The sequence below is a fragment of the Natator depressus genome, chromosome 5 (genome assembly GCF_965152275.1).
Source record: "Natator depressus isolate rNatDep1 chromosome 5, rNatDep2.hap1, whole genome shotgun sequence".
In the NCBI taxonomy this organism is placed as follows: domain Eukaryota; kingdom Metazoa; phylum Chordata; order Testudines; family Cheloniidae; genus Natator; species Natator depressus.
In genome coordinates this window covers 50,880,621-50,905,516 of record NC_134238.1, presented here as the reverse complement: position 1 = coordinate 50,905,516, position 24,896 = coordinate 50,880,621, and the positions used below count along the sequence as shown (strand labels likewise).

The 24,896-nt window shown below is 42.0% G+C and overlaps 1 protein-coding gene across 1 annotated transcript in view; it reads left to right on the top strand.

Annotated features, from left to right (window-relative positions):
• ACOT12 (acyl-CoA thioesterase 12) overlaps positions 1 to 24,896 on the top strand; it is a 39,315-nt gene extending 14,419 nt beyond the window's left edge. Inside the window, exons 6-15 of the mRNA XM_074952800.1 lie at positions 4,473 to 4,629; positions 7,884 to 8,003; positions 9,623 to 9,773; positions 11,301 to 11,356; positions 11,772 to 11,835; positions 12,949 to 13,032; positions 17,611 to 17,744; positions 22,420 to 22,548; positions 23,039 to 23,165; positions 23,748 to 24,896. Coding sequence (XP_074808901.1) covers positions 4,473 to 4,629; positions 7,884 to 8,003; positions 9,623 to 9,773; positions 11,301 to 11,356; positions 11,772 to 11,835; positions 12,949 to 13,032; positions 17,611 to 17,744; positions 22,420 to 22,548; positions 23,039 to 23,165; positions 23,748 to 23,897 — 1,172 coding nt within the window. The 3' untranslated portion in view covers positions 23,898 to 24,896. The remainder of the gene's footprint in view (positions 1 to 4,472; positions 4,630 to 7,883; positions 8,004 to 9,622; positions 9,774 to 11,300; positions 11,357 to 11,771; positions 11,836 to 12,948; positions 13,033 to 17,610; positions 17,745 to 22,419; positions 22,549 to 23,038; positions 23,166 to 23,747) is intronic.

The following is a 24,896-nucleotide window of genomic DNA, read 5'->3' as shown; positions in this document are numbered from 1 at the left end:
CCAGGATCTTTTCGTGCCTCAGGAACCTGATGATGAAGAGCTGGAAAGTAAGCTCCAGTCCTGCCTTGCTACAATGGACCCTTCCGAGTCCCATCCAGAAACCCAGGCTGGGACTGAAGAGTCAGATTCCCTGGAGGGAACTACAGCATGTAAGCAGCTATCTTTACAATGTATTATTTATTATTATTGTTGGCTGATGTGGGCTAAGAGCCCCTGCCTTCCTCCCACCCTCTCTGTTCTGCTTCAAAATGGCACCCACCAGCATGGTGCAATCACAGAAGGTACCTGTCCCTCTCTGCTCCCCTCCAGTGGCAGATTCAACACCGAAAGCATTCATTTGTGCGAAATTCAACATTTTATTGAGACAGGGCTTACAGGAAAAGAAATTTGGTTAGTTTTTGTAGTTTTCATGAGGTATAAATGCACACTGCATGCCTGGTGAAGGCACAAAAAGCACTATTCTTCACTGAAGTACAAATGCTCTGTAACATGAATTCTAGTTGACAGTCATTGCAGGACTCTATCTGTTTTTTCTACACTTTCTCCGTGTCTGTAGGGGAGTCATAGCAGAACTTAACACTGAGAAATATCTCACAGCCTAATGGTCATACAGAAGGAATTACTATCCAGATCCCGCCCCCCCATGAGCCTCCCTTTAAACCTCTAATCCCAAAGAGGAGCATCTGGCACACAAACAAAATTGCAAAAACAAACCTGAAACAAACCAATCACCCCATCCCTAAAAGCATGAAAGCAGACACAGTAGACTGAAATCCAAATGCATTCAGCACCTTCCATACATTCACACAAGTTACCATCTCTGAGGTTCCCCTCAAAATGGGAAGAGTCTCAGCTGGAGATAAAGTCACATATGCTGTACCTACTAAAAAAAGCTGTCATGACTTGTCTGTGACATGAACAATAAACAACTGTTTTTCCCCCCACTCCCAAAACCACAGCACCTTCAACTGCCAGATCATCAAGGACAGGGCTTCTGTGTACTGCTGACAGGATGGCCAACCTGAAGGAGAGAAAAAGGAAGACGTGGGACAAGATGTCAGAATGGCAGAATCATAGGGGAAAATCAGGCAGGCTAAGAGGTAGAGGCTGTACATGAGGACACAGAAGAAGAAAGAAATGAAGCTTTCCCAGAAGATTGTGGCAATGGCCAAGGAAAGTGTGGCTGCATCCCAATCCACTCCACCCCACCACAAGCTAACATGGGCAGGCCTGTGACTCAGAACACAAACAGTAGGCTCACTGGCAACATTCCCCTCTGTATTTATGTTTTCTGTGGGACACCTTGCTGCTGCTCGAACATCTGAGCAAGTCTCCACTCCTTGGCCTCTCCCACCCAACATTAAGGCTTTCCCCCTTGCTCTCAACAATATTGTGCAGAACACAACATGCAGATATAATGGCTGGAACATTTTTTCGCTGTTGCTTCCAACCTATTCCATAAAACTGCCTTTCAAAGGCCAAAGGCACACTTGACCACCATTCTGTATGGTGCTCCAATACCCCTTTCTGTTCGGAATTCTGCACCCTGGTGGGGGAGGCAAATGATAGGCACATGGGTTCCATCAGTTGCCCCAGTATAACTTGGGAATGCCATGTGTGCAAAGCCACCAGTAATGTCCTGGGCCCTCCGCATCCTGAAGTTCTCTTGCTAGTGCTGGTCATCTCAGCTCTGCCGAACGATCCTCTCCCATCAATCCACACTGGTTTCCTGCATTCCGAATAGCAATGAATGCTTGTTGGTGATCCAGAAACTGGTCCTCTTGTTCCAACAGCTTGGCATCCTCCTATTCGTCTGCCTCATCCTGCTGCCACCACTGTAGATTATCCTGCTGCTGCCATAGGATATTCTCCTGCTCCCATATAATCCACGTGGTGGTGAGACAGGTGAAGTCCAATGCAGAATTCATCTGGCTCTGAGTGCTGTAATACAGCCCAAGCAGCCTGTGCATATTCACGCCTGCCACCACAGTGGCTCAGAGCATTGGTGGTCTATGCTGGCTGACAGCAACTTTAAAATGGTGCGAGACAATGGGCCAGAGATAGAGACAATACGGGAATTTTTAAAAAATGTGAACTAACATGGCTTCCCACAATTCACAGTGAAAACAATCCCAGGGCGCACAATGCTCAGCAGCAAAGCAAAGGACCGTGGGCTATCCCCAGAGAATGCTATGTTCTCAGTTCACAGAAAGTTGCCGCCATGTGTTCACACGATGCAGATTGAAAACAGAACAGGCATTCTGTGGGCACACTGTTGGGATGACTTGAATACAGCGAGTTACATGAGGCTCATAAAAGCACTTTGGCTTAAACCCCTTGTGTAGAAATACCCTTACTTTGCAGGTTTAGGGGTTTTTTTTAAGGGTTTTATAGAATTCATTCATACTTCAAGCTGCATTTTGCAGTGGAGAAATAAAGTCCAATAGTACCAGTTAAGACACACATAAGAGGAGAAATCCATTTGGCTTGATGCCTATAGCTTTCCAATAAATCAATAGGAACTATGTGCATGTGAGGAGATTGTTCTCAAGAAACAGAAGAAAAATTCTTCAGAGTGGTAATCTAAATCCTGGCAGAAAAAGTGCAGAGCATTCATGTCACCAAAAGAAAAAAACTGAAGCATAACTGGTTTCTTTCTTCACCTAGATTTGCCAGACTTATCTCTGTCCTGAAATGACATGAATCAAAGTCGCTGTATTCCCTTCCAAAAACATGAAATTATTCACAAATGTTTAAGAAACTTTCTGGTATTTACAGTCTGAAGTACACATCTCTGTTTACGAACTTCAATCACAAATAAATTATCTACAGGGAAAAACAACATCTATTATAAATATAATACTTGCGTTCACAATTTAATTGGGTTGTGTGGACTCAGGATGGACACTTTACATTGTCGTGATGATACCTTTCTGGTAGGAAAACTAAGACCACCACAGAGCAATCAGAGAGTAGTAAGTTCAGTCTCCATGGCCCTAGCTGCGTTAGGGAAATTTTCTAGATATTTTCTACAATTGGTCACAGCTGTTCAACATCTACAGTGACATATAAAAAGTAAAATAGGATAAAAAATGAGATTAGTATATGTGAAGATTGTTAGCTTCCAAATATATACAAAATACATCAAGCAAGAAAATGAAGTTTGTCTTCTGAATGCAAGTTATACAACTCCTTAAGTAGGTCCAAAGTGCAAGGTAATCAGCCATAGAAATGGTTATTTGATTATCGTAAACCACAGTTTACTAGGGCAGAAGCCAAAGACATAATTCGGGTCATATGAAATCCCGTGGTGCAGAAGTTGTTCCATGCTTGGAACGACTGACACATCTGATACTTGAAATTATTATATCAAGATGTAACTGAAAATACAAAGACTGTTTTTTTAAATTCAGAGCACCTTACAGTCAAGACCCTGATTCAGCAAGGTACTTAACACACATGTAACTTTAAGCAGTGACTTCAGTAAGACAACTCACATCCTTAAAGTTATGCATATGCTTGAGTATGTAGCTGACTTGAGACCTAAAAGAGTGTGATCTTTAAGTCCTCTCACACAAGACATTGGGGGGCCAAATTCATCCCTGATGTACCTTCATTGAGTTACACAAGGGTTCAGTTTATCCCTAGATTCTTAATTAGACCTTGTGTAATATGCATATTTATGAGTATGTTTACATACTTATGATGAAAATACACGTGTAAGTCCATTGAAATAGTTTCAGTAAGAGAATGCTAAGGTTGTATGGTTAAACACTTGAAAGATGAATTGGCAATGTTACTGTTGTGCACACAACCCTACCTCTGCCCCCAGTGCATGGCTAGTCACTATAATATAGTATTTAATGAACACACACTATTTCACAAGTAATACAGTACAACATGACACAATAATTTTCTACAGTCTTAAATCCACATGTATAGCAATTTTTAGTACTGCAACTCATATCAAAAGTATATAATAAACTGTACTTACTTATAAAACACATTGCAGATTAAGTAGAGCAAGCAAGAGTAATAAGGAAAATTTACTGGCATACATAGGTTGCCTACATTTTCAATTAGGAGAGCTGCATACCTGTCTGGTTCCCTGAATGTGTGCTTTTAACTTAGCTTTTGTATGAAGGATAGCTTCTCATCCCTCCTAACAGAATTTGATCTGCCCCCAGGGTGTTCTGTTTCTCTCCATTCTGCCCCCTTGTCAGACAAGAGGCTATGGTGCCCTTGCACCTTGGTAGAGCTTCAGGCTGTTGCTATTATTGAAAGAAGGAGCAGCCTTTTGGCTTCAGGCACTCCCTGGTGTGGGTTTCTTTCTCCCTACAGTCATTTTTTAAAATTGTACCAAAAGCCAATAGATCCCTACAATGATGGGGAAAGGGTATATTCCCCTCTTGGGACAGCTAATAACTCTACTCACTTAACTATCCCATTAATGTATTGTTACCATGTTTCAGATAATGTAAGTAATACAGAGGAAGATACTATTTCAACTGATCTAACCCATGTGCAGAGCATTGAACTTGTCCTGCCTCCTCATGCAAACCATCATGGAAATACATTTGGTGGCCAGATTATGGCATGGATGGAGACAGTAGCTACTATTTCAGCAAGGTACTTTTCTGTTTGATGTCTTCCTATATGATTCTGAAAAGACATGCTGTGTGGAAAATCAAAAATACTCCAAATTCATCATTTTAATGTTAAGGGCATCACAGAGGTTAGTTACAAATGAGAAGTGAAAATAAAATGTATTGTGATCTCTCTTCCTGTTGAGGTGCAGGGGATGTCTACATATTTATATATAGGCTTTTCTATGGCACTCATTTCCAGAACATCTGAGTGCTTCACAACACTGCTGAGAAATATTGCTATCTCCTTTTTACAGATGGAGAACTGAGGGACAGAGAGATTATGTGATTTGCTTGAGGCTTCAAAGCAAGTCAATAGCAGAGCTAGAAATAGAATCCAGATCCTGATGGCTAGTGCAGTGCCTTGACCACAAGAATATCCTTCCATATATGGTCAAATCCTCTGGCCCAGCATCAATGAAATCTTAAAATGGAAAGGCTGCTCAAGGACAGTCTGCAGCCCCCCATACATAGCAGAGATAAACTTGAGTGTGGCCAGTGGGTCTGAACAATATGAGAGCCACTACCAGGAGGTGTGGATGGGCACTGGCATGGGAATCAGTAGAACTGAATTCTATTCTAGCCATTGACTCACTGTTTTCTCTGGGGTGGGTCACTTACCTTCTCTGTCTCCCAGTTCCTACATCTGTAAAATGGGAGCAATAGTGCTTCCCCAGCATCCTTTGTGAAGTGCTTTGAGATCTACAGATGAAAAGTGCAAAGTATTATTGCTACCCTTGTAGGTTCATTAGTGGCTGTGGCCCAATTGCGCAGCTGCTCTGCCTTCTGCCTCTAGGCTGGAGGGTTCCATCACCTCAGCCTTGACACTGGTCTCCCACACAAACAAAGCTTCTTTGTATGTGAGACCTGAATTTCTATCAGAATTCCTCTCACACACCACCTGACCTACTTCATTGCAGGAAGGCTAGCGATGTGTTCCTTTTTTACCTTAATAATTAAATGCCATTCCTTTTCCTTATTCATATAATTTTGATTCATAGCCAGTTAGTTGTACCGATAAGAGATTCTCTTTAGTTCTTAGATAAACAGCTCATTTTATTAAAAATAGAAAACACGCTGATTTTACATCAGTGTGTAACTCCATTGACTTCAAAGGAATTACTCCTCATTGATGCCAGTGTACCCGAGACCCAGTCCAAAATATCAGGCCCTGTTTCCCTTTGATATATCAATACACAACTAACCTGAAAGTTAAAATAGTTTATTTGGAACTATGAATATTTAACATAATTTATCAGGTTGAAACTTTTAGGAATAATAGCTCATGGCAGAGACAATATTGGATGGAAAGAGAGCTTGTATTTTATGCTTGAGAAATAGCTGCCCTCGCTACAAACCTTTTATAAGGCAACAATTAGCTCTGACCTTTGTAGGTACCAGTTAGTGTTGCTATGGCCACAGGCTAAGATGGGGAAAGCAGGGGGTGGGGAAGAGAGAGGGAAAAAGCAATACTTGAAGAATAAATTTAAAACACCCACAGAAAGGTTTTTTCAAAAGGTTATTTCCCCTTTCTAAAAATTGTGACAGAAATTGAGCAGCTTAAAAACAGTATTGCAGTAATTGAAAATCCATTTGAACCAGGGCTGTCTTTTCTGATATTTTATATGACCAATAGAAGTTTTTTTAGAAAAATAGAGCTTCATATTTAGGAAAAATCCCCCTTTAAAAAAATCACGTCCTTTCATCCCGTTGGTATTTTTGGTAATATTGTATCTTTACTGTGAGTGTAGTAAATGAGATACCCATTTAGCATTTTAAATAGGAAGAGCAAATTATGTTTAATGAAATTACAAAGTCATTTAATGTATTAGTCTATTATAAAGATGCTCTATTCAATTAATTAGCAGCAGATAATTGTGTGCATTTAACAATACTGGTACATTAGTTTACAGAGAGCGCAACTGAATTAAGAGCTGAGACTACTACAAAACTGTCATTTCTAGGCTAAAAATGTGTATGATGAAATTCTGTACTATATATGTCTGCTTTTCTCACTGAATTTGATGGGCGTCTCATGCACATTCATGAGGGCAGAATGTGGCCCTTTAGAGTCAGGAAATAAATTGCATTGTTGTTATTATTTATCCTGCAGTAGCACCTAGAGGCCCCAATTGGGACTGGGGCTTAAGGCTGTGAAGAACAATAGAAAAGTCCCCCTACAAGAATTTACAAACTTAAAAATCATGATCCTGTAACTACTTAATCACAAGTGCAATTCTAAGTAATCCAGTGGGGCTCCAAAGCTCCAATGGGACAACTCAGGTGTGCAAAGTAATGCATGTGATTTAGTGTTTTCAGGATCAGGGCCTAAATTGAGAAAAGAGAGACTAGTGAGTGTAATAAACAACAGAAAGGTATGGGGGATGGAAGGATGAGGTAAACAACAATAATAAGAGAATTTATATTAAATTAATATACCTATAAGTCTTGATTTTTAGAAGTTAGGCATACAACTTTGGATTTCTGCATGGGCAGATGGCCAGTTGTACATCTAACTGGCTTTTTGCATGTTTCAAAAGCCAGTTCTGAGACTCAGCTTCAGTTGTTGCATGCAACTTTTAGAAAAAAGACATATTTCCTTAGTGTCATTACAAAATAATGCAGGCTGTATTTGGGTGAATTTTTAATTAATGTTTCACATAATCATATACTGCACAAAACTATATTAATTTCTGATAAATGTGCAGAAACCATCAGAGGTAAAAAGGATGTATGGACTGAAGTTCTTACATAGATACATCGTCTTTGGCCCTGAGGAAGTTTCACTAACTGAAATAGGTCCAGATTGTGAACTCTTTACTCACACTGAACAATATCTTACTCCAAAAGTAGCCCTGTTTAAGTGAGCGGGACTCTTTGAGAAGTAAGGTACTACTGAATGAATGAGAGTAAGGGGTTCATAATTTGGCCCAATATGAGGTTTATAACAAGGAGTGAGGATTAATTAGTTAAATGTTTGTAAAGTGCATTGCAAATGAAGCAGCACAATAGCAGTGGTATTATATTTTGAGACCCAAATTCTGTGCCATTATTTAGCTGAATGTGCTGTCATTTATGGGAAATCTAGGGATTAGATTAGGCTTGCATTGTGAACTTCTAATTTGTGCCGACCTCATTACTTTAAGTATGCCAAATAATCCTGGGCTATACCAATACAGAAAAAAGAATTAAAAGGCCATATATTCCATTTTGTGTCTCTCCTGCTTTCTCATTCAGCCGTCTCTGTCATTCATATCCCATCTTGAAATCAGTTGATATGTTTAAATTCCGGGGACCCTCCACTGTTGGCGATCGTCTTGTCTTCAAAGCAATAGTTAACAACACATTTCAGAAAAGGTAAAACTATCTATGTGCTTGTCTTACTGCCCCTCTATAGCACAATCCCTCCTGAATATTTCAGACTCAAGCCCTCACTGGGGTTTTCCTTATCAGGTTTTTGATGAAGAAATATTTTTAAAATAGCTCTGCTTTTCTCACTTCAAAAATAGTTTGAAGCTTGGTTTATTGTTTATTCAAATCTAAAAGATTATCCATACCCTCTAGTGATTGATATCCCAGTTCTGCAAACCTTAATTACAAGTGTAATGCTAAGCAGTCCAATGGAACTCCAAGTCTCCAATTGGACATTGTAGTCATTTGGACCCTGATCCTGGAGTATACTCCATGTGGGTACAGGGCTCTATCTGTGTGGAGCTTATTGCAGAGTCCAGGCCCTTGCAGCTGCTTCCTGGTTGCAAAACTCTTCTTTTGGAAGAGGGAGGAAGAAGGGGAGGGTGAGTACATCTGGTGTTAAACCGAGCCAAATGCAGCCTGGAATAAATGGGTGCAGCTGCCATAGAAGCCTTTATACCAGTCGCGATTGGTTCTAAGTTGGGCAGAATATGAGTGTTAAGGAGCATTTATTTAGCACAATGAAAGGGCCTAATGCTTGAATTTCTGTAAGTCTGCTTTGTACCAATCCTGTGGCATAAAGCAGACTTAAACACAGTGGATCCTACCTTCTGAGGATCCCCCCATGGTGGGAGAAACCTCCAGTGACTTACGGCCACTATAGAGGCTCCTACACCACGACCCCCTTTCTGAAACCTAGCAAAGAGTGTGTGTGGTTGCAATACCCCTTTGCCAGGAGGATCCCCAGCTACTGGAATGACTCCTTGCAGTCAGGCATAAGTAAATGACACCAGGGAAGTGACAGTTCCTTAGCCAGCCTGGGACGAGGAATGTCAACGTCGCTTAAACCCATCTTTGCCCCCACTCCAACCCCTGGTCCTGTGATAAGCACTGCTCAGCCAGACCAGAGGCTGTGGCCTTAGAAGGTAGACGGAAGTGCCACAGGGAAAGCCACAGGACGGTATAAGGTTTCAGAGTGGTAGCTGTGTTAGTCTGTATCAGTAGTCCTTGTTTTTTTTAAGTTACAGCAGTCCCTCCTCGAACGTCAGCTTATATTGTGCCATGTCAATATTTCTGGAGCAAACAGGGTCCTGGTGGCAATAGATGTAACTCCCACTGCTACTCTCTTCTATCCAGGGCTAAATTTGGTCCTCCCAGGACACCAGCTTGCTGTGAGTTACCCTTATCGTGCACATCTGAATGCCAAATCAGTGCAAGTTCGCTCCCACCCCCAAGTCTTCCCCCTCCGGCCCCCAGTTCCCACACTCTGATCATCATTGGATATCTAAGCACCTACACTACTTTGCTACTTCAGTTCATTTTCTGCCTATTTTAGTCCTGACATTTATCTTACACCACCTTTTACATCACTGCTGAAATATGCCTCTGTGTCCAGATAGAAAACTAATTATTAATTGTTCATATGTCCAAAATACTCAGATTTCCATCACTGTTGTTCCCTGTACCCAAGAAGTATATAACAGCTCTAGTTATTATGTTTGTCTCATTGCTGCTTCTGTGTCATTCTGTCGTGGTTAAATAATTCATTTAAACTCTTCTTTCAGTGTTGAGGTTGGCGTTCGTGTTGAGGCCTACAACTGTGAGGAGTGGACCATAGGCCAAGCGCGGCATATTAACAGTGCTTTTCTGATTTTTAATGCTGTAAATGACAAAGGAGAGCTCCTCATCTTCCCCAGAGTCAAACCCACTACAAAGGTCAGCTCTTTACATAAGAGAGAAAATGAATATAGAGATGGCTTATATAGTCCAACCCAAAATAATGCATATCACACAGCCAATCACTGTCAGACATTCCGGGGAAGTGAAGAGCTAAACAAGGTTATAAACTGAATTACTTTCTCTTCCTCCTCCTCAAGAGGATATTCTGAACTTGAGAACGCTTGTAGGGTAATTGAACAACTCCTTACTAGCCTGGGGATTTGTAAAGGAAGTTGCTGGAGTCAGGCACCCAAGTCCCACTGAATTTCAATGGGAGTTAGTGCCTAACTCCCTTTGGCTCCTTTGAACATTCCAGCCCAAGTACATGGATCCCTTAAAGTGGTTCGTTGAGCTTTTAAACCTTCATGAATATAAAACTTCTGTTTGAATAGTCTGCTATGATGTAATCTTTTGTTAGCTCTTTTTTCTTTCTCTCAGAATTCCCTAAAGCACCAGGCAGGAATAAAAGAGCTATTAAAATAGTGAATTAATGACTAGTAGGGTAATGACTTTGTGAGGAAATGAGGAGTCATATGCACTCCACACTAGCCAATGCACTACCTTGAACATTAAACTCCATCTTGTTTCAAGAGGGAAAGCTGACTCTTACGTCAGCATTATCGCCACTCTTCTAAAAAATGTGATGGCTGCTGGCACCTTAACTTTGACTAGAGAAGCAATGCTTCAGCTAAGCAGCACCTCACAGGGCATTAACTCCAGTCCCTTTTTTCTAACAGGAACAGAGTACCAGCTCTGAAGCAGAAATAAAAAAAGAAGCTGCTTTCTACTGCAGTTGCAGAAGAAAAAATATGCAGACTAACAGACTAAAATAGAGGGTTAGGTGTGATATTTTCAAAAGCACCTAAGTCACACAGCACAAGTCCCATTGACATTCAGTGGGATTTATGCTCCTAAATTACTTAGTTGCTTTTGAAATTTCTATTCTCAATGGAATAGCAATGGAAGAAAGTAGTGACTGAATAGTCAGTTTGAGGTGGTGATCAACCCTATTGTGCAGTACTCACTTCTAATTTTTCATAATGCGCTGCCCTCTGCTCTCCAATGCAGACCTGCTAAAGCGGTATAGAAATCCCTCAAATATTGCTTTCCATGTTGAGCTCTGCGTAGAAAGTCCCTTGGATTAATATTTTATCTAAAAGGTGGCACTTTTGGCAAGTACAGAATGTTTAGCATTGTACTTCTTTATTGCTCTTGGGAAAAAGTCCATGTAATAACACTATGCTACTAGGATACTCCAGACTGGTAGTTAGATTATTTTTGCTATGTAAAGGGATACATCGCATTAAAAAAAATTGATCAAGTCCGTACCTGGGGAAATGCCATTGTAATTAGTGCAGTTATATTGGGGCAGAGGGGTTTAAATAACATACTTTACATTTGGTATGTGACAGTGTCCCTTTTAATAAATAATCCTTAATTGTCTTTTATTTGCACAACATTATCAAAGTAGAATGTATCATAATTCAATCAGATTATTTCTGTTTCGTTTTGCTTCTTGTGAAGGATGGTTTGAGAAGATACCATGGAGCTATTGCACGCAGGAGAATTAGACTAACCAGGTATATATAAATTTCAAAGGTAACTTTCACAGTGTGGCAGAAGTGAATGGTTTTTTTTTACATATACTGTGCTCATTATTTTAAGTCTTCTCAGATTAAATAGCTATTGTCACTTAGCATTTCTGGACCTGATCCTGTTTGCCTAAGTCATGATGAAATCAATGGCTACTATTCATCTGAGTAAGTCAAGAAATATTTGGGCCCTCTTGTGTGTTCCCCATCCTTTTCTGGGAAAAAAAGAGGAGCTAATGCTACTTAACTCACTGTGTTGTCGTGAGGATTAATTAATTAATATTTGTAAAGCATTCAGAAGATGCTGAATACTATGTAAGTGGTTGTCATTGTACACTGAAGGAAGACAATGAATGCTATTTGCTTTTTTTTGACCTCTTTGTATACATAATATGTATTTCAGAAAATACATCCTCTCCAATAAGGAAGACACTCCTTCCTCTGATCTCTGGGATAGAAGCAACCAGGTAATACTTACATCATCTGAATTCATCCACATACATAGTCTTAGAGGTACATTTGGACATTCTGCATATGTCAAAACAATGCTAAAGATCTGACCCAAACAGTTAGCATCTTAACTTGACTTGCTGTACCTAATGTCGGAAGAGTGGGTAAATGTATATAGTTTATGTGTAGCAATACTTACACACAGTGGGGTGAACTAAGGATGGATTAGCAATACTGACCCTGAATGTCCATGATTTTGTGTATTTATACAAATCCCTAGTGTTATTTTATTGTGGAATGTTCTGTACGAAAGTTTTTTTTTTAAACCCCAGTGGCTCCTTGATGTTGTATTAGGTCCTTTTAATTAAATCTAAAAGTAAATAAATAATAATTGGAGATGTATAATGTGGGAAATTATTTGCCATTGACTATGGCAGCACTGGAGTGTGTCACCATCAGAGTTTGAATTCTGTGGATGTAGAATTTTTTTTCTGCAGGAAAGTAAATATAAACAGACAGTAAATCTGAACAAACTGAATAATCCATTTTTTTTAAAGATGAAATTGAAACAAGTCTTTAAAGATTCTTGCACTGTATGATCTCTTTTTACCACTTCCAAATATCAGCTCCATCCTTGACATGTACCTATCCAGTGTTGTCAAACACAAGTAATAGACATCCAGTCCAGATATCCACTCCTCTGATTACACCTTCTGTTTTCAAACAGCTGCCAAAATATGTACACAATCTAACAGCAGTGAAGAGGTTAATTTACTAGCAGATTTTAATTACTTATAAGAAAACTGAAGTTTACCATTAATTTAGTAGCCTCAGAGGTGAAGAGTATTGTCTCTCTGACAGTAGAAGGGTTTATTGCTTTATTTTATCCATCAAAGAAACCCAAATTAGTGTTTTTAATTAGGGTTCTTTTGCCATCGGCCATGTGAAAACACAATTCAGCTATTGAAAGTATTTAATTCAGAAACTACTGGACTGTGTTTTCTGGAAGAAGACCACTTAAGGGAAAAAATACATTTGCCTGGTTTGTGATTCTGGAGTAACTATGGTACAGAAATGAGATTCTCTTTTATATCAGCCCTTCATTTTTAATAATATATCTTACATTTCAGGCATACTTGAGTTACAGCAATGTAGCCACCCTGACAGTCCTGGCAACAAAATGTGGATGGGAAATAACCAGCACTCTGGATAATGTAAGTCCAGAATTGTGGAATAGTTGCATGCCAACTTCAGTAACATTTGGAGGGGCAGATCATGTTCACCTTTAGAACTGGGCAGACAACGTGTATTCTGTTTCATGAATTATTTTGATATTTCAAAATTTGGTTTAGTTCTGATTAGGAAAGGAAAACAAAATTTTTGAAATTCTCTGTGAGTGGGAGGCAGCATCTCCTGCCTGGCGGTTAAAGCCCAAGGCAGCAGTTATGCCCAGTGGTTTGTCTCCAGTAGCGTCCTTGCCTACTGGGTACAGCTCATGGGTGGTGGCTCTGCCTCACCGGCTGTTGCTCCACTTCACCCAGGAAACCCAGGGCCTCCCATTCCACCGGGTTCTGACCCAGGGCTCTCAGAGGCTGTCCATCATACTGCATCCCAGCTACCTTCCGGGCTTCTGGCCCTGGTCCCAGTCTCTGGAAGCGGCAGCTCCCCCCATTCCCTGGCTTGGTGGAGGAATTAGGTCACATCCTGCCCTGGAGATCCCAGAGCACATCCTTCTCCCTGGCTTGCCAGCATCAGAGTGAGCTGTCTGGCAGCCTTTTAAACCCCGCCTCCAACCTGAGCATGCTCATCACAGGCAGAGGGGTGGGGCCCCTGAGCCCAGAGTTGCTTCTTAACCCCCTACTGTCCAAGGGGTTGATACACCTTGTCACATTCTCCAAGAAAAAGGAATGAAACCCTAGCTTCATGAATTAAATCTCATCTGGCAGGCAGCCCTGGAGGCATGAATCCTGAAAGCTGTGGGCTCCCCAAATCTGAGGCAGTCCAAGTGGCAGGCTGCTCCAGAGCTCTGGACCCTGAAAGCCCTGGGCTTCCCAAATCCAAAGCAGTCTATGTGGTACCCCAGGGCCATAAACCATGCTATTTCTGCAACAATTAGTCTTCTAAAAGAAACACATGAAATATTTTACAACCATGCACCAGAGGTAAAGCTTCCTTTTCAATTTGGGCATAGTGGCATTCTGTTTTTGTAAGAGCCCTGGATGCATATGCCTCCGGTCTCCAATGCTCATCATATCTTTGTAGCAACACAGCCCCTATCCCTTCTTTGGCGGCATCAGAGAACAATTAGGTCTGCCTCTTGCTGTCAAAATACCTTAGAACGGGTTTTCTGAATCAGTTGTTTTAAATCACCAAACTTTTTGTCCAGGTTAGCATCCTATGTCCACTGGTTATTCTTTTGCATGACTGCACAGAGGTTGCTGGTTTCTGCAGCCAAATTAGGTTTAAATTTACCAAAAAAATTAGCCATTCCTATGAACCTCTGTACTCCCTCCCTGTTTTCTGGATGTAGCATATTTGTTATATATTGTGTTCTGGTAAGATCAATATATCCCCCTTATTCAGTTAACCTTTTTCCTAAACAGGTTAATTTCTCTGAGCCTGAATTTACATTTTTGCTTATTTAGCTTCAGGCTTTCTGCTCTAGTCCTGTCCAATGCTCTCTGTAACCTGTAATTCTGATTCTCTATTGTGCTGCTTTCTGTGCCTTCAGTTCCCTCAAATATTTGCTGCACATTTCTATGAAAGACTTCTGGAGCAGATTTTAGACCAGATGGTAATCTGAGTAAGCAATATCTTCCATATAGCGCTCCTCTCATGTAAGGGAGTCTGCTAGAATCCAGACAATGCATCTAAAGTAATAAAATACTTTTACGCCAGTCAAAGCTTTTACCTTCACTTTTGGTACACACATACCTCTAGTAGGAATGAGTTCCCCATTATAAACTTTCAATTTAACCTGTTTGCTCACCATTTTTTTCATGTTTTTTTCTTTAACTTTTTAAAACTAATATCTGAAACAACATTTACCAGAGCACCAGTGTCAAAATATAAGAGTCCCATTAGTCTATAAGGAAACTGTCCATTCATCTGTTCCTCTTAAGATACAGCTCCTAGATCAGTAGTTTTTAATCTTTTTTCATCTGTGGACACCTACAAAATTTCAAATGGACGTGCGGACCCCTTTGGAAATCTTAGACATAGTCTGTGGATCCCCATGAGTCCACAGACCACAGGTTGAAAACCACTGTCCCAGATAAAACTCCTTTTTCTGTTGGTTTCAGAGTAGCAGCCATATTAGTCTGCATTCACAAAAAGAAAAGGAGTACTTGTGGCACCTTAGAGACTAACAAATTTATAGTCTCTAAGGTGCCACAAGTACTCCTTTTCTTTTTCTGTTGTTGTCCCTGCTCTCTTCCTGGATTACTGCAGCAGCATGCATGCTTTCCTCTTCTGCAGCTGTTCATACTAGTTGCAGACTTTGGCAAAAGGATTGTATTTCTTACAAATATTGCAGTTCTTCCCAAAAGCTGGGCATTGTTGAAGTCTGTTTTTGTCCACACCTTGTGCGGTCCTTGAAGATTTCCCTTGCAAACTCTCATGCTTTGCTTTTTTCAGGCTTCTCTGTGATTTTTGTTCTGTACTGACTTATTGATCGCCAGTTTTTTCTCTTTTGTCACTCTATCCAGAGTGGCAGTGTCCTCTTTTCCTTCCATTATTATTATTCTGTTTTGAGTGATTGCTGCTGCCTGACACAGTCTTTATCCAAAGTTAGCTCTGTGTCATCCAACACTCTTTTTTCAGCTTTGGATCTTTGTTTCCAATTACAATTCGATCCCTTATAACAATCTGTTAACTGTCCATTGTTGCAGGTTGAGCTCATTAGCTTCAGTTCTGTTAGGAACTCTTCAAAGGACACTCCTTTCAGTTTGTCTTCTCAGGTGAAACTTATACCGTACCTGTCAAATGTTTCACTCTTTTAAGGTATACAATATTCTTCAAATGTCTGCCTGATTTAGTTGCATGCTATAAAAGACATCCACTGCCTCAAGTGCTGAAATATTTAAGGAGATTGCTGTTTTCTGCTGGTCTTCTTTCTCACCAGAGCCAGCTGCTTGCATTTATATATCAAAACTCTGTTTGAATCCTTTCCAGGAGTCTGCTGAATTACCTGAGAGTTTCAACGCCTTGGGGGCTTTTAGTTGGTTCCTCTCCAATATGACTCCTTTAATCCTTCATCACAGTCCTCTTTTCTCTGGGCTTGTCTACACTATGCAGCTTTTAGCCACAAGGCTATGTCAACACAGCCTTGTGGCTAAAAGTCAGCGTGTGTGAACGCTGTCTGTCGGTATTTTGTCAGCACTTTTGCCAACAAAATACTTCCAGCCCCACGTCGGCAAATCTTTTGTCTTTCGCGGCACGGGGAGGGGAGGGTTTAAGTGTGAAAGACAAAAGTTTTGTCGACAATGTCGCAGTGTAGACAACTCCTTAGTCTTCTCTTGTACCCAGCTGGTACCATGTGTCGTCTTGTGAATTCATAAGGAGAAATTCTAAGACTCTAAGAATTAAAGAATTAAAAACTGGGTTACCTAAGGTAAAGGAGAACCATGAGCTCCTAGCTGTGTGTCTGGTGAAGCTGCCACTAGACTGCCTCCAACCCATTCTCACTGACCCCAGTCTATTTCCCGCTAACATGTGCTCTGCTCTTAAAGGCACAGTACATACTCCTAACAGTAAACATTTAGTCTGAGTACTTCTTCTGCCTGGCTTCTCTAAGGACTTTTCCACATGGACACTTAGAGCGGGGGTATGAATCTGCAGTACACTGCCTGCTGCGCACTCAGTCTCTGTGTGGAGAGCTCTAATACAAACCCAGAGTAACACGTACATTTAAAGAAAAACAAAAGCAAAACCTTACTGGAACAAAATACTCCATTGCACACACAGTTCTCCTCCTGGAGAGAGGATGAGAGAGAGAGAACAAACAATACGTTAGTCATGTGGTTTTAGTCATGTGGCTTCATACACTACTGAAAGGTGCTCAGGTATTCCCCCCCCCCCCCCATCTCTTCCTCAATATTTACAATATTTTTACCAGCTCAAGGCCCAGGATGGACAAGATGGAATTCTGGGCCAACAACAGCTTTTCGATATATAAAAATGTCATGACTTTTAAGTCCAATATTCTAGGTCCCTGCACTTGGGTGGAGCACAGGGGATTTTTGAGGGGGCCCAGGATTTGGCCGTTTGTTTTGACGAGGTGGCCTGCGCATCTGGGGGCCTTAATGAAGAGGCTTTTTTTCTGTACCAGAAAAGGGTGTCCTAGTGTTTGTGGAAATCACACAGGAATTGGGCTCGTCACACACCCTGGGCCGTGTACAGTTGGCGTGGCTTCAGCAGTAGAGAAATACCAAAAAAAAAAAAAAAAACTCATAAAACTTTTGTGAAACAGCTTTTCAATACTATAACTGGCTTATACAGACTATACCAGTGGGTCTCAAACTTTTGTACTGGTGACCCCTTTCACATAGCAAGCCTCTGAGTGCGACTCGGATGAAGTGAGCTGTAGCTCACGAAAGCTTATGCTCAAATAAATTGGTTAGTCTCTAAGGTGCCACTAGTACTCCTTTTCTTTTTTTAATCTTAAATACTCAACTGCATCTTGCTGCCTGTCAGACATATGTTGCATGGTCTCTTGACAAGTGAAAAGCTGGTGAAGTTGTCCATTTATGTTCTTCATTCTGTATTTTTTAAATGCTGTTCATTTGTTTCAGATAAAAATATTCACACAGGAGGAGAGTGATATCTTGTCTGTCAAGGTAGAAATGCAAGTGAGGATACCATCAAATCTAGCTTTCTTCCTTTTATCTGACTTCAGACTCCGCAGGCAATGGGACAAACATTACTTGTAAGAGCAGCTCAAGATTTTTTTTCTTGCACTATTTCACTCTGCTGTTAACTAAACTTTTCAGATGCTATCACTTGTGATGTAGATACCTTTCTTCTAGATTCAAATTGGGATTGCCATGAATTGACAAGAGAGGGGGCTGGGCCATAGGTTTTCCTGTATGAGAGTGAGCAAGTTTCCATGCCCTAAACATGGGGCATAGTGAAGGGTTCAACTTTAATCGTATAGGGTAATAGTGTATATTCACAGTGCGAGAAGCAAGGTAGAGCAGCTCACTCAGTCCTAGTCTGCTCTAACTGAACATGTTTATGCGGTGTGACCAATTCACAGTGTGCCGCAGCTGAATGTAATGTTAGAGATCAGGAAACTCATAGTCATCGCCTCCTAAATGCCAAAGAAGTTTTATGGTTTTTTAGAGTAATTCTTGTCATTGCTAATTCACATAAACTCTGTGAGCTGTTTATTTTCTTAATATCCCTCACAGAGAATAGAATAGGAAATAGTGGGAGATGATATAAAACAGGTGGATGTGGTACCATTTTAATTAGGTGCACTACATGCACTTAAGGAAAAGGAGAGGCTTTTCCAGTGATTCATTGTATCTTTAAAGGTTTTTATCAGAGGATAAATGTTTTGATTATGTTCCGAGTGGTGCTTCGAGGGGATTTGCAGGCCCAACAAAGAGGAAAGTCTGAAGAAAAATGAAAGGCATATGTGGCAATATATCTAGAGCTTTGGATTTCTTATAACTAATATATAGCCTCGAGAACTGGCCAAAATGATCTATTGGCTCCACAGTGCTCAGGCATTAGGAGTAGAAATAAAGCAAAAAATATTGTCTGCATAAAAAGCACGGTTGAGGATTTACTCCTGAGGGAATGCTGTGCTAAAAAATTAAAAAATCTGCACACAATATTTTAAAATTCTGCAAAATTCTGTAAATTTTATTTGTCAATATATAAATGTGGCTCCAGCATGGCAGTGGGGAGCAGAGCACACTGGCTGCATTGAGGTGGGAGATCACCCTGAAGCTCCCATGTCCCCCCCATACAGGGACTTGGCAGTGAGGCTGCACCTGACCCTGACATAATGCAAGGGCCAGGCCTGCCCCAGAAACACCCCGGGGCCCTACCTCTCTGCCCCAGGCACATCTGGTGTGGGTGGGCAGGCTCAGCACAGCAGGATCCAAGTGTGGAGGGGCTTAGTGTGGAGGGATCCAGGTGTGGGGGTGAGAGGTTTCTGTGTGGGGCAATCTGGGTAGGGGTGGCTCAGTGGGAGATTTAAATCACAGGGGCTCGTTGTGGGGTTCCGGGTGCAGGGGCAATGGGCCTCTGCACGGCACCCAGGTGAATGTGGTTGGAGCTCAGGAGAGGGGATCTGGGACTTAGTGAGGGGTGTGTGGGTGGAGGGCTCAGTGTGGGGGTCCAGGAGCTGGGGGGCTGGGGTGGGGTTCCAGGTGCAGCTGATTGGGGCTCAGTGGGGTGGGGGTCCAGGTGTAGGGGGCTCTTTGGTGGGGTAGGGCTTGTCAAGGTGAGGGTTTGATGGGCCTGCTTAACGGGGGAGCCCCAGCTGCTGCCGAGGAGCTGCCGCATGCTGGGCTCCTGCTTCCCCCTGCAATTCCCCTATCCCCTTTTCTTCTCTATCTGCCTCCCCTTAGAATCATAGAATCATAGAATATCAGGGTTGGAAGGGACCCCAGAAGGTCATCTAGTCCAACCCCCTGCTCGAAGCAGGACCAATTCCCAGTTAAATCATCCCAGCCAGGGCTTTGTCAAGCCTGACCTTAAAAACCTCTAAGGAAGGAGATTCTACCACCTCCCTAGGTAACGCATTCCAGTGTTTCACCACCCTCTTAGTGAAAAAGTTTTTCCTAATATCCAATCTAAACCTCCCCCATTGCAACTTGAGACCATTACTCCTCGTTCTGTCATCTGCTACCATTGAGAACAGTCTAGAGCCATCCTCTTTGGAACCCCCTTTCAGGTAGTTGAAAGCAGCTATCAAATCCCCCCTCATTCTTCTCTTCCGCAGACTAAACAATCCCAGCTCCCTCAGCCTCTCTTCATAAGTCATGTGCTCTAGACCCCTAATCATTTTTGTTGCCCTTCGCTGGACTCTCTCCAATTTATCCACATCCTTCTTGTAGTGTGGGGCCCAAAACTGGACACAGTACTCCAGATGAGGCCTCACCAGTGTCGAATAGAGGGGAACGATCACGTCCCTCGATCTGCTCGCTATGCCCCTACTTATACATCCCAAAATGCCATTGGCCTTCTTGGCAACAAGGGCACACTGTTGACTCATATCCAGCTTCTCGTCCACTGTCACCCCTAGGTCCTTTTCCGCAGAACTGCTGCCTAGCCATTCGGTCCCTAGTCTGTAGCGGTGCATTGGATTCTTCCATCCTAAGTGCAGGACCCTGCACTTATCCTTATTGAACCTCATCAGATTTCTTTTGGCCCAATCCTCCAATTTGTCTAGGTCCTTCTGTATCCTATCCCTCCCCTCCAGCATATCTACCACTCCTCCCAGTTTAGTATCATCCGCAAATTTGCTGAGAGTGCAATCCACACCATCCTCCAGATCATTTATGAAGATATTGAACAAAACCGGCCCCAGGACCGACCCCTGGGGCACACCACTTGACACCGGCTGCCAACTAGACATGGAGCCATTGATCACTACCCGTTGAGCCCGACAATCTAGCCAGCTTTCTACCCACCTTATGGTGCATTCATCCAGCCCATACTTCCTTAACTTGCTGACAAGAATACTGTGGGAGACCGTGTCAAAAGCTTTGCTAAAGTCAAGAAACAATACATCCACTGCTTTCCCTTCATCCACAGAACCAGTAATCTCATCATAAAAGGCTTATGCCCACATTCCCCCCCTCCTGCCCTATTCCACCCCATTCCTTCCCCACTGCCTCTTCCCCCCACCCCCTCAGGCCCCCTCATTTCTCTCCTCCCCCCCTTACCTAGCCCTATCGTGGGCATTCCCTGTTGCACAGAAAACAGGAAGGCTCCCAGCACACAGAAGGGGAGCATAACTGGCACTAGGACCCAGGTGGCACTAGGACCCAGGAGGCAGCGTTCAGCTGCAGAGTCAGCGGAGCCAATATGCAGCCTCCTTCAGCTGGACAGCTCTGCACTTGCAAAAATGAGGGGTGTGTGTGTGTGAGAGAGTGCCCCCCCATGCCGCCCAAAAACTGTACCCCTGGTCGCGCTCCCTCCACTCCCCCATGGCGTCCCTTTACTTCCCTGCCATTTTCTGCAGGGGAGCACAGGAATTCTGCGGGAGGTAGGGGAGCATTTTCTGCAGGCGCGCCGTCAGGCAGGATCCCCCCAGGAGTGAGGATAATGTTTTTATATTGAATAGGCTGAAATAAAGGTAAATTGCTAAGGTAAGTGGCTAGTGGCTCTAAGAAGAGAGCAAGTAAGGATACCCTGGCAGGGGGCTATTCCTAAACAGTGCACTTGGCAACTTTGATTAAAAATCAGTCCAGACACTTTAGGATGTGAGTATAACATTTTGAACCACTGGAGGAATACATCATCTCATCCAAATTTATGCAAAACATCAAAGAGAATGTTCCAAGATGCTCTGTCACATGCTCTTTCTGCATCTAAAAAGCGGGAACTAGATTCAAGTGTTGAGTGCCTGGAGGCCCACAGAGCTCCAGAGACATAGCAGGCAGCCTTGCAGGTAGCGGGGCTGTTCTTCAGAGAGCCAGTCTGATTTTGGCCCACAAGTTTTAGGAGAAAATGTTCTAGTCTGGCACGCAGTCTTTCAGCCGGTGGTTTAAGAGCCTCATTAATGAGGGAAATAGATGTGTAAGGGGAGCACTCCCCTGGGTCTTTGCTTTTCCCATGTATGTTAAGCTAAGGCAGGTGGCAAGGTGGGTGATGTAAATATTTTTTTTATTGGACCAGCTTCTGTTGGTGAGAGAGACAAGCTTTCGAGCTTACACAGAGCTCTTCTTCAGGGCTGGGAAATGGCCTCAGACTTTCACAGCTAAATACAAGGTGGAACAGATTGTTTTGCATCAGTAGTTAACATATTTCAAGGGACAAGTCAAGGTAAAGTGGCCTGTGAACACCCCACCAGTCACAGGGGCAAAAGGAAGATGCGGGGGGGGGGGGGAAGGCAACTGGGTGGGCGGCTGATTGTTAGTGGGTTACAGAGTGTTGTAATCAGCCATAAAGCCAGTGATACTGGGGAACATTTAGATACCTAGAAAATAGTACTGAATGCAGTTTGATGCTTTTCCAAAGAGGACAATATGTGAGAGTTGCTTGTACTGCTTTGCTCCAACACCAGCTGGTCCTGGAGCTTAACTTGATTTTTTTTTTAGCGCATCAAGGGCAGAGCCATAGGTGAGGCATTGCAAAGAAGAAGGCTCTTTCACTCTGTTTCATTATACCCCCATTCTTTGAAAACTTGGTGTTGGTCCCCCTTTTGCAGAAAAGTAACATTATTTGTGGCACAAGCCCAACTGAACTGCATATTAGTTTCCAGCCTAGTTTTAACACTCTCTGAGTAATCCGAAGAAAAACTGAAGAGCCTACATTAAAATGGTAAGGTGTTCTTTCTGATGCAGTGTCTTTAAAGAGAGCTTATTGCACACTTCAGGTGCTGAACTGCCCTGACTATGGCATGTTAAATGTACTTGCAGAACTTGTGAGGTTGTAGAGAATGTGAATGACGATGAGAAGATATACCACATTACATCGCCATCAGTGAAAGGAGATAAACCCAAAGATTTTGTAGTTCTTGTGTCTCGAAGACAGCCCTGTAAGACTGGGTGAGTAAGTGAATTTCAAGCTTAGCTGGTGCTAAACCTTTGGAGCTATAACTCTTGATTACCATGCATATCTAGAAGTCGGATCCCAGAATAATGAATGTAGTAAAGATATTATTGCAGCCCATAAGAATTTGGGTGGACTACTGTTTTGGACCATCATCCTTATGATCTTCACCTGGCACTGTTTGTCAGTGGTCTTAATGAGCAATCTGAGGATTCACTGCAACCCCTTTTCATACACTTGCTGGTTAGACACAGTAGGGGCAAGCTCACCCTCTTATACGCTTGCGACGCCAAATCACACTTAGGGTTCTCATTTCTTACATGGGCCAGCTGTGGTTGAAACTTTAATTTGTTTAATGTTTTCATAGAAAATGTTATAGTTATTTATATGGTTTAAAGATAGTAAACTACATTTAATATAGTTCAAGTTACTCATATGTATTTTTTTACAGCTTGTTGAAGAGACTCTTGGGTTTTTTCCCTACAGGGACCCTTACATAATAGCTGTGAGGTCAGTTACCCTGACATCTGTGCCACCTTCTCCAAACTATCGTAGAAATGAAATCCTATGTGCAGGATTCCTGATCCATAGTGATGGCAACCACTCCTGTATGGTAAGCAGCTTTACAAATCACAATGGTATCTGCTGTCCCTCAAATATTACATGTGCATCATCTCATTGAAGTGCACTATCTGAAATAGGCCAGTGACACAATGGAAGGAATCACTTTATTTCCTAATTTGCTTAAACACTTGAATTCCTGTGGATATTAAATTATAAGCATTACACTGACTTTGAGAGTAAGGAATGTCTGTGTTCACTTTGAAGGGAAGGTTACTATATAAGAACATATACTTATGAAAATGTTTGGGTACCCTAAATGGGCTAAGGCGCCTTTCTTCTGCCAACATTTGTGTTACTAAAACAAAGGTATTTAATGAGTTAGAGATGATGGAACAAATTCTGCTCTCTGCTATGCTGCTGTATACATTTAGCACATGCTTGAGCAGTTAGCTGATGTGGGGACATTAATATCACTAACATATTTTTAAAAGGTGATTATTTTCCAGTTAATATTGCCTTCACAGTGCTTTTATTTTTAGTATTAAAATACTCTGAGGGACTGATGCTGATATGGGTTCTGAGAAAATGACCCCCAAGTTTTGAGTTTTTCATTTTTAATTTGTTACTCCAGGTGTCTTACTTTAACCAAGTTACCTCTGGTGTTCTGCCTTACCTTGCTGCAAATCTCATTGGCTCATCAAAATCCATTGAGGATACTGCTTCTGCATGCATCAGGTTCTTGGAGATGGACAGTACCAAGATTTACAGTATTTTGTTTTAAGTAAAATATCAGGGAAGCTCTAAAGATTATCATAAAACATTTTTAAGTGCCGCATGCAAACATGAGGCTTCTCAATATCTATATCATCTACTACAGTAGTTCTCAACCAGGAGTCTGGGCCACCAGCAGGTTTTTGGGGGGGGGGGGGGCACCAAGCAGGGCCAACATTAGACTCACTGGGGCCCAGAGCAAAAAGCCAAAGCCCCCGCCATACAGGGCTGAAGTGTGGGGCCCTGCCACCCGAGAGTGAAGCCAAAGCCTGAGCAACTTAACTTTGCAGGGCCCGCTGTGGTGTAGGGCTCCAGGCAATTGCCCTGCTTGCTACCACCTAACACTGGCCCTGGCTTTTATATGCAGAAAACCAGTTGTGGCACATGTGGGCCGTGGAGTTTTTATAGCATGTTGGGGTGGGGGGCTCAGAAAGAAAAAGGCTGAAAACCCCTGATCTGCCAGACTGAAATATTTACTTTAAGTCACACAGCTCATTTCAGCCCTTATCTTGAGAGTATCTGAGCACTTGCAATTATCACTGATTCAGGAATGGATTGATTCATATTTTTAATTTTAAATAGAATGGGGGAAAGTTCTTATTTATACCGCTCACTTGAATTTGGTGGAGATGCCAAGGCATAAATGAGGGCATAATTTCTATTACAAATACCATTTTGGAAGGGCCACTAAACTCAGTTCTAAAAATCTGCTCTGGTCTATAGCAATAATAATGAAGCTTACATCCTTTGTAAAGTGCTCTGAGGTCTACCGATGAAAAGTGCCATGGAAGTGCTGGGTATTAATATTATGATAGCTTTGAAAAAATATACCAATAAATAATAACGATGAATAAACTATTTTGGCCACGTTAAATTATAGACTTAAAGGAATGATGGTTTCAGAGGCTTTTTGGTCTAAACTGTTTTGAGATTTAAAAAATGGAATACTGCTGGCAGTTAGTCCTTAGTCTGAATTAATACCTTCGGATGGATTTAAAGAATAAAAGTT